Source organism: Microcaecilia unicolor, chromosome 5 (genome assembly GCF_901765095.1).
Source record: "Microcaecilia unicolor chromosome 5, aMicUni1.1, whole genome shotgun sequence".
NCBI lineage: Eukaryota > Metazoa > Chordata > Amphibia > Gymnophiona > Siphonopidae > Microcaecilia > Microcaecilia unicolor.
The window spans coordinates 145,267,025-145,284,130 of record NC_044035.1 but is presented as its reverse complement, the minus strand read 5'-3'; the positions used below and the strand labels follow the sequence as shown (position 1 = coordinate 145,284,130).

Genomic DNA, 17,106 nt, shown 5'->3' with positions numbered 1-17,106 from the left:
GTGTCGTCGGTAAATTTAATTACCTCACTAGTTACTCCCATCTCTAGATCATGTATAAATATGTTAAAAAACAATTGTCCCAGCACAAACCCCAGAGGAAACCCACTGTCTACCCTTTTCCATTGAGAATACTGACCATTTAATACTACTCTCTGTTTTCTACCTTTTAATCAGTTTTTAATCTACAATAGTACACTACCTCCTATCCCATGACTCTCCAATTTCCTCTGGAGTCTTTCATGAGGTACTTTGTCAAATGCCTTTTGAAAATCCAGATACACTATATCAGCCATCTCACCTTTATCCACATGTTTGTTCACCCCTTCAAAGAAATGTAATAGATTGGTGAGGCAAGATTTCCCATCACTAAATCTATGTTGGCTTTGTCTCATGAATCCATGCTTTTGAATATGCTCTGTAATTTTGTTCTTTATAATAGTCTCTACCATTTTGCTTGGCACCTACGTAAGGCTCACTGGTTTATAATTTCCCGGATCACTTCTGGAACCTTTTAAAAAAATCAGCATCACATTGGCCACTCTCCAATCTTCTGGTACCATGCTTGATTTTAAAGATAAATTACATATTACTAACAGTATTTCTGTAAGTTCATTTTTCAGTTCTGTCTGTACTCTGTAACTTTAGCTTGAAAATATTTCTAAGCAATGTTCAGAACTAATAAAGTTCTCTAATCATTTTTGGAGTGTCAAGGAAGTCTCAGTTCGTGCAGGACTATGTACAGATGGTCAGACAGCTTTTAACCAATGACTTGTCTTATAAAACATTTTCAGACATGTTTTATAATGTACTATTGCTGTATTTCTTTGAGTTGGTTACTTCCCCATGTGAAGTAAGTGCCACCATAGAGTATGTTTTCCATCTCTGTACATTTTTGACAAGTGAACATTTTTTTTTTCTGTTTAGATCCTACCCACAGCGCAACGCCTCCTAGATGAACTGCTGTCCTCTCAGTCCACTGCCATCAACACTGTGTGTGGAGCCCCAGGTAATATATTTTGTAAAGTGTATGGGATGATTCAAGGTTCTGCTTTATTTAATTTACCACAAATCAGCAATATTTAAGAAGTTTGCAAACAAAAATTAATATACAGAACAAGACATAGAATAATGGAAAAGAGACACACAAAAAGGGAGCTAGGTTATAATTTCTGCATAATAGGGAGATGAAGGAGATGAAAATTAACCTTAAAGACACACAATGAGGGAAGAAAAGACATTCAGATGCAACACAAGTATAGCACATCCCAGGACTTCATGAGAGGGGGCCATCCAAAAATAACACAAAACATCACAGGCAACTAGCCAGTGGTGTGATACCTTTTAAGGGATTACAGTCAAGCAGACTTAAGGCAATTGCCTAGGTCAACATCTGGGGGGCCAGCAAAGAATCCAATATAGTCAAAGCAATAGGTCCTGGCAACCACTCAAATTGAAAACATAAGCTTTGCAATAAATAAGTTCACTGCTTGATAGAATGCACCTAAAAGATATGATTAAAATTATGAACTGAAATGGCAGTGAAATAGGAGGCCAGGGTTCTTAAAGTAGCAGTACTACATGATTATATTTCTTCACTCTGTATAATAGATTAATGGCTGTATTTTCTATCAGTTGGGTGCATCTGATTTTGTTCAACAGAAGACCCTGATAAATCAGATTGCAATAGTCTCGTTGATTCAGCAATAAAGTATGCATTAACATCCATAAGTCTTTCTGACAAACCGTACAAATCATCAAAGTGTAGCTGAAAAATTCCAAACCAATAGAGAACCATTTGAGTGAAAAGATAATTGATGATCTTCTAATACTTGTCAGTACCTTTTTATAGAACCTTTAACAGTGATTGGAACATCTTCATTGAGAGGAGAGAGAGAGGGTGGCACCGTGAGAAAACAGTGGCCACAGATTTTGATGGGTTCAACTTTAGTCTGTGGTTCACTAGTCAAGACATTGATCTATTGCAGCTAGTGGTGAAGACGTAGATTCATTGAAGGACAACAGATGTTAATGTCTTCCGCATGCATAAATACGGTCGCCCCTGGAGCCTGGATCAAGCCTGCCAGTGGAGCAAGAAATAGGTTGAAGAGTGGGGGTGAGAGAATACATCCTTGGGTACTCCTGAAGAAAAACAGTATGAGCTGAAGACAGTCCTGAGTCATTGAACCTTATAAACCCTATTAGTATGAAGAAATCCACTATAGGAGTATGCTCTGTATCCCTATGTCTTGAAGATTAAACAGTAATGAATGGTAAAATAAATTGAAAGCGGTGCTCATATCCTCAACAGCTATAATGGCATAATTAAGCTAATAGGGGATGGCTCCTTCTTTCAGTCATGTTTCCAATTATACACAGAATATATCAAACTGTGAATCAGATCGTGCAACAATATACTTTAGAAGAGAACTAGTATTTAAAAGGCTTACCTTCAACAACAATATGTTGAAGGTAAATGGCCCGCCACATACATATTTTCTGACAACTGTCCTTACCTACCTAATCTGCCCTAATTCAGAGTTCCTAAAGGTATCTATAGAAATGTGATAATTAAATTAGAATATGCATTTGGTAATAAACATAAAGTGGAATAGAATCAAAGATTTATCCTAAGGCTAGATTGAATGTTTATTAATGAAACAGATAATCAGAAAACAGATCTCTGATCAAGATGTATGTATGTCACATTTGGAGGATGTGGAGATCAGATAACATTTTTGTTTGTGTGTGTGACTCTAGATCCCACTGCTGGGCCTTCTGCCTCAGATCAAAGCACCTGGTACCTTGATGAATCTACCTTGAGTGACAATATAAAAAAAACTCTCCACAAATTCTGTGGCCCCTCTCCTGTTGTGTTCAGGTAATCTGCCTTTTGTTCAGGTTTGCATTTTTCCAACTATGTGCTTAGATTTTTAGGTTTTATACTAGTCCTTCACACAAAGCAACGATATTCTTTGTACTTTGTGGCAGTGTAAATCCAAGTGAGCAGTGTATTACTATAATCATCTTGCCAAAGATGTTAGGTCGTTGAATCTTGTGCATGTATCTGAGGGTATATATTTTTAGGAAAGAGAGCTATGTAGCACTATGAAGAAAGACCTTTACAGTCCTTGTTGGTGACTCCCAGTAGGGCACTACTTATCAATCTTTTTGTGTGGCTGTGACACATTGATTTCTGTCAGATGATTGGATGACTCCCCTAGAAGGTGCAGAATAATGATACCCTATGGAAAGTCCACCCAGGTCTTGACCCACAGTTTGGGAAACTCAGGAGTAGGGCATTCTTTAGACCTACAGTTTACTTACTTCGTATGTAAACAGAAGAATATTCACATTGGAAATCTTGATGTTCAACTGAAACGCTGAAGGAAACAGATCACAGGTTGCATGAATGCAATGCAAGCTGCCTGCTCAGTGAAAGGACTTAAAGATTCCTCTTAAAGAGGCTTTATCGTTTTGACTACTTAAAACCCTTATCCATGTATCACAAGTACCAAAATGGGCAGCACAGTATCTGGGAAAAGTATATTTATTTATGATCAGAAACTTGATAGCCCACCTTGCATTGATGTTAACATCAAGGTGGCTCACAAATAAATTTAAAACATAAAGTATTTACATAATAACATTTTTAAAAAAATGTAATACTAAATTTAAGCTAAAGAAGATTCAAGTCCTACCCAGAACTACTTCATCAATAACTTCCCTTCAGCTAAAAAAAAATAAAAATGAAAATGTTCATTTAAATGAGTCTTCACTGCCTTATGATATTTCATTTAGGAAGTCTCTGATGGAAGTGATAAAAGAAGTGACAAGCTTTCCATACCACATAATCCCATTTGTAGCAAATTAGCATTAATTATTTTCCTTTTGGGTGGTCCTGCCTCTATGCTTGGTCTGTCAGGTCTTCCTTCTGTTGATGTAGCTAGTACACAATAATATAATGCTTCTGGTTGGTACAGGACTGCTCAAGCTATCTTTTTCCAGACAGTGTAAATATTATTCATTAGTTTATACTGCTTGTTATTGTAAAACGTTATTACCCCATACCTTAGAAAATGTGTTTGATACCCTGTCACTAAATTGATTTTGAAGGGTGCACTCATAATCTTCTTTAAGGTTTTGGTGGGAGAGAGAATAATAGCTCATGCTTTAGACCTATCACACACATAGTAATCCCCCTCTCCCATTTTTGCATGTTTGTAAATATTTTATCTTCTTTATTTCTGCTTGTTTCTCTCTTTTCCTCTCTGATATCATCCTTGCAAACAGTGATGTAAATTCAATGTATTTGTCCTCCACGGAGCCCCCAGCTGCTGCAGAATGGGCCTGTCTCCTGCGTCCTCTGAGAGGGAGGGAGCCTGAGGGTATCTGGAACCTTCTTTCCATTGTTCGCGAGATGTTTAAGAGGCGGGACAGCAATGCAGCTCCTCTCTTGGAGATTCTGACAGACCAATGCCTGACTTATGAACAGGTAGATTAATCACCCCTTAACGTGATCATCTCTGTTCCAAGGTATACTACCCAACTTCTGCTTATCTTCATAAGTTATATCTAATAAAAGAACACAAATACTTTATCCTCTAAAGTGTGATATAATCCAATATGTTAATAGTGAGTAGTGTGAAATACTCTTACTTACCTCATTCTTGCAATGAGCAGCTCTTTGAATCTGAAGGTTGGATGAAGAGATCATGAAGGCAACACCTTCTGGAAAGAGTTTTCTCTGTACTCTGTTCTTCAGAATGTAGAATGAAAGTAGAGGTGTTTGAAATGCATCTCCCCCCCCCCCCCCCCCCAACTACGTGTTTCATTCATGGCTTCATTTGTTTTTGCAGATTACTGGTTGGTGGTACAGTGTACGCACATCTGCATCCCACAGCAGTGCCAGTGGGCATACTGGACGCAGTAATGGTCAGTCAGAAGTGGCTGCTCATGCCTGTGCTAGTATGTGTGATGAGATGGTGGTTCTTTGGAGGCTGGCTGTTTTAGATCCCACCATCAGCCCTCAGAGGTGAGTTCAAAATACAGCTGTGGGAGAAGCAAAGTTCTTAACTTTGAAAAGTATTTTAAAAATCAATTTAATTTTCAGTATACACCACCAAATAATTTTGGTGAATTTTAACTCACAAATTTAAGTCTTACCGTATTAGTTGTACAATGGTTGACTATATTGTGGCAATTTTAAATAGTCTATATTTGCAACGTTCTTAGTGCACTTTTAGCCTGTGTACATTACATTTAATTTTTAAAGGGAAATCACCCTGGTTATTTCCTTTTGAAAAGTTGTAACCACAAAATATGCACATTAAGGGAGTGATTTACATAAATAGGGCACTAAAATTTAAATGTCAAATATGCACGTAAATGCTGAAAATTCACTTCCATTACGTATCTTCACACTATTCCAGAATCTGTGGGATAGTTGTCCATCAACCAGCAGGTGGAAATAGAGAAATGAAAACTGAGCTGAGACATATCTCTCTTGACATGCAGTCCAGCTCCTAGTATTTCCCATCTCCAGCAGGTGGATGAACATACTTTTCAGCCTCTGGTTCTAAGGAAATGGTCGGCAGTAGCACATCTTTGAATTTGGCACAGCATCTGAATATACCAGCGTCTTTTGGCTCTCTGACAGTGCCGGTGCTCGTAGGGTCAGTGAGCTTCAGGCCTTAGTAGTGGATGCACCTTATACCAAGTTTCATCACAACAGAGTAGTCCTCCGCACATACCCTAAGTTCCTGCCAAAGGTGGTGTCGGAGTTCCATCTAAACCAGTCAGTTGTCTTGCCAACACTTTTACCCCGTCCTCATGCCCACCCTGGCGAAAGCAGTTTGCATACCTTGGACTGCAAGAGAGCATGGGCCTTTTACGTGGAGCGGACAAGGCCCTTCAGACAGTCCGGCCAGTTGTTTGTTTCTTTCGACCCCAACAGGAGGGGAGTCGCTATCGGAAAACGCACAATCTCCAGTTGGCTAGCAGATTGCATTTCCTTCACTTAAGCCCAAGCTGGGCTGACTCTGGAGTGCCATGTCATGGCTCACAATGTTAGAGCCATGGCTGCGTCAGTGGCTCACTTAAAGTCAGCCTCCATTGAGATTTGGAAGGCTGCAACGTGGTCATCAGTCCACACATTCACATCTCACTACTGCCTTCAGCAGGATACCCGACGCGACAGTCGGTTTGGGCAGTCAGTGCTGTAGAATCTGTTCGGGGTTTAGAATCCAAATCCACCCCCCTAGACCCATTTTTGTTCTGTTCCAGGCTGCACTCTCAGTTAGTTGTTTATGTTTTCAGGTCAATCTATGTTATGTCCTCGCCGTTGCGAGTCCCAATTGACCAATGTTCATTGTTTTGAGTGAGCCTGGTTGCTAGGGATACCCCACATGTGAGAACAAGCAACTTGCTTGTCCTTGGAGAAAGCGAAGATACATACCTGTAGCAGGTATTCTCCGAGGACAGCAGGCTGATTGTTCTCACAATCCCGCCTGCCTCCCCTTTGGAGTTGTTACTAGTTTGTTGTATGCTTTTTGATTTAACTAAGGGGCACGTTCTTGACAATTGTTTTGGAGCTGGGTATTGATACTGTAAGGTATAGGAACCCCCTCCATTGAGAGAAGTTATGGATACTGCTAAAATTAGAGAATTCTGTAAATATGTGCATATCTTACATAGCGCATATTTGACAGGTGGGCATACTCATTAATGGAGTCTAGGCAGAGCATGGGTAGGACTTAGGTTTCTGAACATAACTTATAGAATACTGTAAGTTACACACATATTTCCATCATTTAGGTGTGAATGGCCTAAGGGCTTGTGCCTAACCACATATGTGCCTTAGTGCTTACACTAGTACTCTATAAAGGAAAGTAGGTATCTAAATATAAGTGCAGAGTTGTAGAATTACTCTCTACAAGGGCCAAATGCTTGCATCTCCTACATAAATCCTAATAAATTAATAAATAATTGTACAAGTGGCTGACCAAGTACAAAATAGTGTGTGTACGTTTTGAAATTCAAATGTACACATACTGTATTTCTCACGTGAAATACATAAAAGGTCATCCCATGGACATGTATTTTTTTAGCACAGGTAACAACATTCATACTATGGAAGCTTCCATGTACTTTTAACCAAATCGTGGAGCAGTTTACACAAAGTGATGTACCTGGGTAAATAGCTTTGAACATTGTCTATAGTAAGAGCAGTTAGGTGATTCTCTGAGGACAAGCAGGATAAGAAGTCCCTCACAAGCATGGGTTGTGTCTCAGACAGAGCCCATACTGGCAGCTACTCCAGCTTAGAGATACTGAAACTTTTTGAGCTGCCTCACCACACATGCACACCATTTCCTGTCTGCTGCTGTCATGCCTCAGTCTTCATTTTTCTTCAGTCTGTGATAGTCATGCCTTCATTCTTCATTTTTCTGCAGAGCTGGGCAGTTACACGTAGTGGAGCTCATGTCAGATGTGACTTTTTCTCTTTTAATGTGATTTTGTGGCCATCTTTTTTTCATTTTAGTTTTCTTTCAATTTTTGGGCTTGGCCCACTGTAGACCTGCTGGCCCTAGTTGGGATTTTGCTCAAAATCAAGTTACTAATTTCACTTTGATTATTTATTTATTTATTGATTGAGTGATGGATTGGATGGACATGTCCTAGAAAAATGACCCCCAGCAGCTTTAAGAAGTGCAGTTGGTTTCAACAGGACCATATCTGTGACAGATTCTTATAACTGATACTTGAAGTGCCTGGGGCCTTACCATGAATCTTCTCACTGTAAATTAGATTTCTAAGGGAGGTCTTTGAGGTTGTGAGAAGCTGTGTAATATTTTGGCACCAATAAGTCTGATCCACTGATTTTGGCATTGAAAACATTGGTCTCCATGTATCGATCGAGGCTATCGGAACATTTTCCAAGTTCTACTAGAAGAAAAGGAAGGATTTGACTTTGAGGCCAAGAGCTTGTGATGCCAAACATCAGCTGGAAGCCTCATTGGAGCATACCAGTGAGATACTGAAATCCACCAGTGTCCTTGAAGCATCCTTGATATGAGGACTGCTCATCCTCCAGAGACAGGGCTTCCAATTCTCTAAGTGACCCTGGAGGGTGTGGCTACTCCTACTGTATTCCCCACATTTTTGTCGATGGCAGCTTTTGTGAAGCAACTCGTGAGATGATTTGATGATCAGATATGGCATTTCTTTGCTTTATCACAATGCTGTGGCTTCAACATTGTCAATGTCGGTGCACAGAGAGCCATCCAGACCTTGAGACTTGCACTGTGCCTACAGGGGAGACATTGACTTTGAGACCTCAAAGGCCTCTGGGTCGATGTTGGCTGTACCACCGTCGCCCCCCCCCCCCCCCCCCCAATGTGTCAGGGAAGGAAGCTTCACTGAAGTATTGGAGATCTTTAGTATCTCAGCACTCTTACCCAAGGCCTGACAACAACGTCGGAGACCCAGACTTCTCCTTTGGATTATTTTTCTAGGTCTGGGATTCTGATTATGAGCCTTCAACTGTCTTACCATCAGACTTGTCTTCTCGACACAAGGGAAGATTCTCCACCTGAAGAACTCTCATTTATTGATTTTTGTTCAGGAAATGGTTGAGGCTATTAAATTTAAGTTGGAGATGGAGGAGGAACCCAAGACAGAAGCATTAAATAACCTTCAGTTCCTTGACCCTCCCCTCCGCTTTAAGGAAGCTGTGACAGTGCCTGTTCACAGAATCCTTAATGAGGTACTGTATAGATGAGAATGTGGGAGAGCCCTCGCTATTTCCTGTCAAGAAGGTATACTTTATATATAGAGTCAAGAAGGCTCCCAGATTCAAGAAGCAGCAGCAGTATGCTCTCCATTCTATGTTAGTTAAATCTGTTCTCTGTATTTTGTAGTAGTACAAATTCAAGAGCCAAAATTTCCAAGACTTACTCTTCAGTGCCCCTGGGGAGAGAAGCTCAGAATTTGTCTTCTGGGAGAAAGATGTTTCAGAATGCTATGCTCCCTATCAACTCTTCAGGGGCTTGTACTTGTGAAAACTTTTATGCAGTATTGGGGATGTTTGCAGGCACGTTTTCTTGGGAGAAGGCCATACAACTCCATTCTATTGGGAAAAGGAAAGGAGTGCATAAAATACATAATCCAAGTAGCATATATTTTTGAGCTTCTGCTAGATGTATTGGTGTCCAGAGACACTGGGCCTCAGACCTAAGATGATGTGTGGGAAAAGCTTGCTGACAAAGCCATGCCATGGAGAGCATCTTTGGAGATCAGTTTCAAGAGGCTGGTACCCTTAGGAACCTCTTCAGAAGCATTTCTGACCTGATCTTCTCTCACTTGAAGGTATCAGAGAGGACGACAAAGGAGGTCTATTTCTCTCAAATTCATGGGTGTTCTCCTTCCTACTGTTCTTCCCAAACAAAACAGGGTTCTCGCTGTCGTCCAAGAGAGCAGAGGGGCCAAAGACCCAACCAGCTCTACAGCTAAAACCGTAAGAGCTTAGCCAATGTTCTAGTATCTGGGTCATCAACATTTCAGTAAGTGGAAGGCTTAAGGTATTTTGCAAACCCCTGGCCCCTTAAAACCTTCAATCTAGAGGCCGGCGGAGTTTCGGTTATGGCGCAGAAACTGGCCTTCTGCCCAATTTGTTATGATTGAAAATGACCATGTGTTTTTGGTGGAAACCGAATATTGTGCTTTCTCCTGTTTGTTTGTTTGTTTGTCTCCTCTCTCCCTCCCCCTTCCCCCCTCCCTTCTCCTTGAAAAGGAGTTGCCCCTCCTCCTGAACCTCCCTCCCTTCCCTGAGTCCCTCACCTCCACCCATTGGCCTCCCTTGGTTTATCTTACAATCTCTGGTAGTCTAGGAGTGTAGTTGGGGCAGGAGCAATCACCAGTTACTCCTGCCAATTCTGATTCTGCTCTCAAAATGGCTTTGACTTGACTACACCTCTACGGACTGTAAGGTAGTCTGGGTAGGGAGGGGGGCACTACTTTTTTTTTTTGTACTGCGATTGCAAGTAATGCATTTATGATCTGGCACAGTGTTTGTGGTAAATAGAATACTCTAAATAAATGCTTTTGATATAAAATTTTAGCAGGAATTTAAGAGCTTATCCCAAATTTAACCTCTCTGTAGAGCTTTGACATCAGCAGTTGTTCCGAAAGTGGTGCATAGTCAGCCACTGTAAAAGCACTGTGGCTCTTAGATTCAGTTTTTATTAGCTGAAGTCCATGTATGTGAAGGTTATTTTGCTTAGAGGTAAATTATGGTCTTTCATTATTTAAATTATCCTGGCTTGGATACTGTGGATTTAGCAGAGGGGTGTAGACTACAAGCTCAGACAATCCCCAGTAGCCCTTCATGCAACCAAACCTGAGGTTTCTGTTTTGGCTGAAAGCTTTTGTACAGTTTTGTTTTCGGCTGAAACGTGGGGGGGGAAAAAAAAACAGTTTTAGTTGACCTCTACACTAATCAGTGGATTCTAAGTAGAGGCCAACTGGATTCAGCACTGAAACCCACCCAAAATTCAGGTTTGGGTTGTAACCAAAAACGTCCCGCCACCGCAAGACCACCTCCCTGGGCCTACGTTCTAAAGACCCTGGTGGTTTAGTGGCTTCTTCAAGGCAGGAGCATCCCACTTTGCTCCTGCCCCTTGTGGTTCTGTATTCAAAATGGTAGCCACAACTTTCTGCTTCAGCCTTGCAAGACTGCCACGGGAGATCTCGGCTGCCATTTTGGCATTGGGAATGGCACCAATCCCAATTCCAGAATGACAGCCACAACTTCCCAAAGCAGTCTTGGCCACCTTTTTGAACACAGAGCCACAGAGTAATGGAGGATGCTCCTGCCCCAAAGAAGCCACTAGACTACCAGGGCTTTTAGAAGTCAGGCCCGGGGAGGGCCGGTGGAGCTAGTGGGGGGGATGTATATTTTTGGTTACATCCAGAACCGAGCTGCTGATTTGGTTTTGGTCGGCCTCTAGTTCTAAACTTTTCCGGCGAGGATAATCCCTGCATCTATTTGAAAGACCACAAGCAGACCGGAGGGAACCAGCAATAGAAGAAAAATATGCACATCAGGTAGCTCAGAGATGGGAACACACAGGCAGAGACAAAAACGCAAGGAAGCAGATTTTATTAGGGGATCTGACAGGGCCTGTGTTTTGGCGTGTTGCCTGCATCTGGGGTCTATTGGTGATCTCAAATGTGCAACATTTCCTTAGTTGGTTCCACACTGGAAATGTTATGGCACAAAATAAATAGACACATCTTTCTCTTCAATCACACTTCTGGTTGCTCCTGCTCATGCCATTCCAAATATATGATGAGTGAAATAAGTGTGTAGTAGAAGGTCAATATTGACCAGTATTATAGGTATTTGTGCTATTATAGTTTTGATGTATTACATTGACTGTGTATGTTTATTTGTAATCTGCCCTGGGTAAAGGCGAAATATACATTTTAATTAAAATGAAATAAAAAAAAATCCAAAATGGCAGCCGTGATCTCCTGTGGCAGTCTTGTGAGGCTGCTGTGAAAAGTCATGGCTACCATTTTGACAACACAGCCAGCTGGGCAGGAGCCACTTGGAATGCTCCTGCCCCAAAGGGGCCACCAGGGCTTTTAGTAGGTAGGCCCAGGGAAGGAGGAAGGAGCTGGTGGACGGCCTGGGGGGGATGGGTTTTCTGTCTGGTGGGGGTCGGGGTGTGGGGCTATGGTTTCAGTTTCTGCCGAAAATGCACAGACATGGCTGAAACCTGAACCCGAATTTCAAGTTGGTTTTGGTGCCGAAGTTTGGTCAGCCTCTAGATGCAGGTTGGAAATGGTGCGCATGTATGTGAGGTAGTTCAAAAATTTTAATATTTGTAGCCTGGAGTAGCTTCTGCGTGTTTGTAAACTGCTTAGATTTATACTAATATAGGTGGTATATCAAATAAACTTGATATCACTCATGCTGTCAGGATCTGTGAAGAACCCCTTCTACTAACTTGTTTTTCTTGTACATAGCCCTTCCAAATGCTGATGTGTGTCCTTGATAACTACTTACTCTCCTACTAAAATACTATATAACTTCATAGGTGTAATAATTTAACTTTTAGTACTTGGGCCCAGTTCTATACTCAGGTTTGTCCTACAGCATCCTCTTATTTCAGTCCTGAACTGCTTCACAGCTTTACAGATGCATCTTGTACCTGATCAGCAGTATCCTTTGGAGCAGATTTCTGACATGACACTAATAATGTGCATTAATCTTCTTCCTGACTTGTAGTACTCCCTGGCTGTTTCCATTATTGAGCCCCTCAAGGATTGCCCCAGCAAATCATATGTGAACTTTCAGCATCCCTTTCTTTTCCACTGTTGGGTCAGTAATAGTCATGGCCTGTTGACTTACAAAAGTGTTTGTTTTATAGCATCAACATGCTTTAAGTTCAGTCTTTTTTTTTCAGCAGTATCTGTATCAACATTTTTAATTTTTTTTTTTTTTTGCTCTATTCCTGCTTAGGCGCAGAGATTTATGTGCTCAGCTCCGACAGTGGCAGCTAAAGGTCATTGACAATGTGAAGAGGGGACAGCACAAGAAATCTCTGGACAAACTCTTCCAAGGGTTCAAGCCAGCTGTAGAGGCTTCCTACTTCAACTGGGAGGAGGCATATCCCATCCCTGGTATAACCTACAATAGTTCAGACAAAAAGAACTCCTTCTGTTGGGTGAAGGCTATCCAGCAGCGGAACTATCGACTGCAGTGCTCTGACGCCACTTGTGAGTATGGTAGGGTGCACAGCCATGAGGCATGCCTTCATCTTGGGGACAGATCTCATCCATCCTCTCAGGAGCTGTCTGTCCGGCCCAAAGAACTCACTGTGAAGCGCAAAGTGTCTTCTGATGCTTCCCAGAGAGTTTTGAGACGGCTGTCAGCAGATGGAGAAAAGGTAGCTTACAAATCGGCTGTTAACAAGACCAAGCTGCCATCAGGGAAGTGCTTATCCGGGAAGCATAGCAACAAGCGCCGGATGAGCAGTGAAGACAGCTCGTTGGAGCCAGATTTGGCAGAGCTGTGCTTGGATGAGAGCAGCCTGGCACTGGGGGCAGAAGCCTGTAACACTTTCAGCTTTACTGGGTCTCCTCACAGCAGAAGTTACAGGGATAACTTTGAAGATGAAGGAGGAGTGTACTTTTCAGAGGGACCTGAACCCAGCACAAGTAACAGCCCTTCTGCAAAAAATATGACAAAGGACCCAGCAGTAGAGGCAGGTGGTAGTGGAGAAGAGGATCATGTTTCTGCTGATGAGAACGATGGGAAAAGTTTGAAGCCAGAAGATATTGGGGAGAATGGAGCAGTAGGAGGAGATGGAGGAGGAAGAAGAGAGGAAGATGATGACTACCAGGCATATTATCTGAATCACCAGGAATCTGTGAAAGAAGATGAAAAAGCAGAGGGAGGAATCGAAGAGGAGCAAGACATTTTTTCTGGGATAAATCCCCTGGAGCAGGAGAACAGGATGGAGGTGAGATATCTAAAATATATCACTAGGTATTATATTTAAAAAATATATATTGGAAAGTATTTTAGCTATGGTGATATGAGGAAGAAAGAGAAAACCTGATGCATGTGTTTGGTCCCGGTAAGATGAAGAATGATGTTAAACCATAATTGAGTAGGAGGATTTTAATTCTGGTGGGATGGGTAAGGGTATAAGTCAGAATTCGGAGGGTGAGTTACAGCTATGCAAGGATGTATATAGATGGGGGAATTTACATAACTTACATAAGTAAGTTTCTGCTTTAGATTTAAAGAACAGCATTTTGCTAAGTTCATCCCTTTTCTAATTGCCTAATATCAGGATAAGGCAAAAAAAAAAAAAAGCTGCATCTGTAGGCCAGTTCTTTAACAGAATTTCTTTCCATCCTCTTAATACGTTAACTGGCTCTTTTCACTTAGACTAGATATCACAAACACACTGTTTTTCTTCTAAAATATTGTTCAGGTTATTTAGGCTTATTATATGCTGAATTGCTAAGTGAGAAACAAACTATATATATAACTAAACAGACATAATTGTTAAATAAATGAATTGTTCATTAAGCAACAGTCACGCAGGTCAAGATAAAAACAAAAGACCATATCTCACTTGACATAATAAAAGACAAATCTATATTGAAAGCAGTTTTAAATAGACAAATTGATACTTCCTTATAGAACCTTAAATAATCATGAATATGGTTAATCTGTAGTGAGAATTATTTCCATAATTTTTGGCCTGTAACCTTAAAGCCCTTTCGTGTGGCAACTTGGTGTACTTTAAAGTTGGGATTGCCAAATAAAAACTTTGAAAGAACCTTAAATGTGACTGAAGTCATATGAAGCCACCTCATTCCTTAAATAGCCTACTCCCCAGTAAATAAATAAATATAACTTTAAAATGATCCTTATAAGGGTTCAGAACCCAATGAAAGGCCTTCAACGTAACAGTTCCACTATTCCTATGTTGTGTCCCAGTCATTCACATAAGCAGTATTATTTATTTATTGCATTTGTATCCCACATTATCCCAACTTTTTGCGGCTCAATGTGGCTTACAATTCATCGTGGATATGGGAAATAGAGGGGAACATACATTTATTATAACAGAGAGTTTTGGATTAAATGATAGTAATAAAGCAAAAGATAGTATAAAACATTTCTGGATAAGTCAGAGGTATTCTGCACCAGCTGCAACATAAGAACATAAGATGTGGCATACGGAGTCAGACCAAAAATCCATCAAGCTCAGCATTTCTGACAGTCCAGGTCATTAGATGGTATTCAGCAGATTGCAAAGAGTAAATTCATTCCTTATTTCTCATCCAGGGGTAAGTGGTGACTGTGAGCAAAGTATACTTCACAGCAAAAATTTATAGTGCAAACCAATATAATCAACTTACAATGAAAGTGGCACCCATACTTACTTTCACGTGGCTCAGTTTTTCTTCCATTGGTGTAAAAAAAAACTATACAAAATTCTACAATTCTGTCTTTAGTATCTCAAGGTATATCTTCTATCATTTAATGAAAAATAGTGGAGAGCTCATAGAGGAAGTGACATCACCGCTGCGAGATGGCTGCTTGATCGCGGAGCTCCGCCAGTGCCTAAAAATAAAAATCGGTTACATCTGGGTAGATGCTTGATTCCTTCCCAACTCAATCTTTAAAGAATCCTGCAAGCATGGCGGCACGGAAAAAGCTTGAAAAACGTCAATATATAAGGCCGACAAGCAGAGAATAGGATCGAATGTGGAGCGGAGGGCGGTGACACGTGGCGCTAAAATGGTGGCCGAAAACTCAGATACAGATCCAGACCCTGCGGTGCACTCTGAGAGCGATACCGAACGCACCAGGAAGGATGTCGCCCGCTGGTTTAAAGACTTGAAGTCTGAACTGGTGAACACTAAAAGAGATATTCAATTGGCGGTAGCGAAACTTCAAGGAGAGGTGAGAGAAATAGGAAACAGAGTGGCTGATACAGAGGTGGAAGCCATTGTGGAGGGATATACAAGCAGCTCTAAAAAGGGAGAAACAGCTGCGAATGGATATGGATTTAAAGGTTGAAGTCCTAGAAAATAGATCAAGGAGATGCAACTTGCGATTTAAAGGTGTCACAGAGGAAGATCTGTACAAAGATAGTGACAAAATGGTACAGGAACTCTGCGAATTTATCCAGAATTCAGGAGAAACGTCCCACGGAGAGCAAGGACCTGGCCATATTGTTCTGGACAGAGCTCATAGAAGCCTGGGCCCTCAGAGAGGGGCAGTGCCCAGGGACATTATCGCCTGTTTTCATGATTTCACCGTAAAGGAGACAGTCTGGAAAAGGCTAGGACCATGGGCGATATTGGAAAAATTGCAAGATCAAAGTCTTCCAGGATCTGGCCCAGATGACTCTACGAAGGCGAAGAGATTTCAGGGAGGTAACGGCCTATCTACAAAAGGTGGGCTTGAGATACCGATGACTTTATCCATTTGGATTACAATTGTCAGTAGGAACCCAAACGCGGAAGATTCATACTATAACAGGAGCCTGGAAAGTCCTCTCAGAGCTCGGATGTACAGATCTCCCTGCAGAAGGGGTAGCATCCCAAAGCCAGGACCCAGGTTTCCCAACTAAAGCACAAAAGGGTTGAGAAAAGGTATGAGGGGGGAGGAAGCGCACCCCTCCTACGACTGAACCCAGCCCTGAGTTTGGAGAAACAACTTGACTTTTATGTAGACAGTGCCTAATCTGGAGAGCTTGTGATGTACTTTTAAGGGAGAGATGGTAAATGATGGAAAAGTCTGTGAAATGTGTGGGGAGTGAATGAATGAAAGTTGAAAGGAAAGGTGGGGTGAACCGGTATATGCTGAATGCATGTGGACCTCTGGCGCTGGCACACTTCCTCGGGGAGCTAACTGGCTGGAGGAGGTACTGGTCGGTTGTCGAGAGAATGGGGGAGGGGGGAGGGTGGGTCCTTGGAATGTTAATGGTTTAAATAATCCAGGAAAGAGAAGCATTATATTTCGGGAACTGAGGTGCCTGAAATGGGACGTTGTTATACTTCAGCAAACCCATATACAAAAGAGAGATACATTAGTGCTTAAACACAAAGGTTTTGGGGACTACTAACCATTAGCAGATCCCGGGGGGGGGGGGGGGGGGCGCAAAACAGGAGGACTGTTAACCTATAGTCGAGAAGGGGTACCTTTTGTCAAAGATAGTGTGTATATAGAAACCTAGGGGAGGTGCATAACGATAAAAGGGAAGCTGCACAATCAACAAGTAATGATTATTAATCTGTACGCTCCCAATACAGGTCAGGGCAACTTCTTCGAGTCACTATGGGAGAAGTTGACACAGTTCGCATTAAGTGGAATGATTGGTGGGGGGGACTTTAATTTGACAGTGGCTGGACTCGACCACTCAAAAGGAGGGGTGGGAGGCACCCAGGGCCCCAGAAGTAAATTCTTAAAACTGATCAAGGAGTTAGACTTACTTAGATGTATGGAGATTGCAGCATCCAGGGCAACAAACATTCTCCTTTTATTCTCACGCGCAACAGACATACACAAGA

At 41.6% G+C, this 17,106-nt stretch overlaps 1 protein-coding gene across 2 annotated transcripts in view; it reads left to right on the top strand.

Annotated features, from left to right (window-relative positions):
• ZSWIM8 (zinc finger SWIM-type containing 8) overlaps positions 1 to 17,106 on the top strand; it is a 279,619-nt gene that overhangs the window by 102,801 nt on the left and 159,712 nt on the right. For both annotated transcript variants that reach the window (XM_030203397.1, XM_030203396.1), the window contains exons 6-10: positions 925 to 1,006; positions 2,758 to 2,878; positions 4,291 to 4,492; positions 4,857 to 5,032; positions 12,527 to 13,529. In XM_030203397.1, the coding sequence (XP_030059257.1) occupies positions 925 to 1,006; positions 2,758 to 2,878; positions 4,291 to 4,492; positions 4,857 to 5,032; positions 12,527 to 13,529 (1,584 nt within the window). The remainder of the gene's footprint in view (positions 1 to 924; positions 1,007 to 2,757; positions 2,879 to 4,290; positions 4,493 to 4,856; positions 5,033 to 12,526; positions 13,530 to 17,106) is intronic.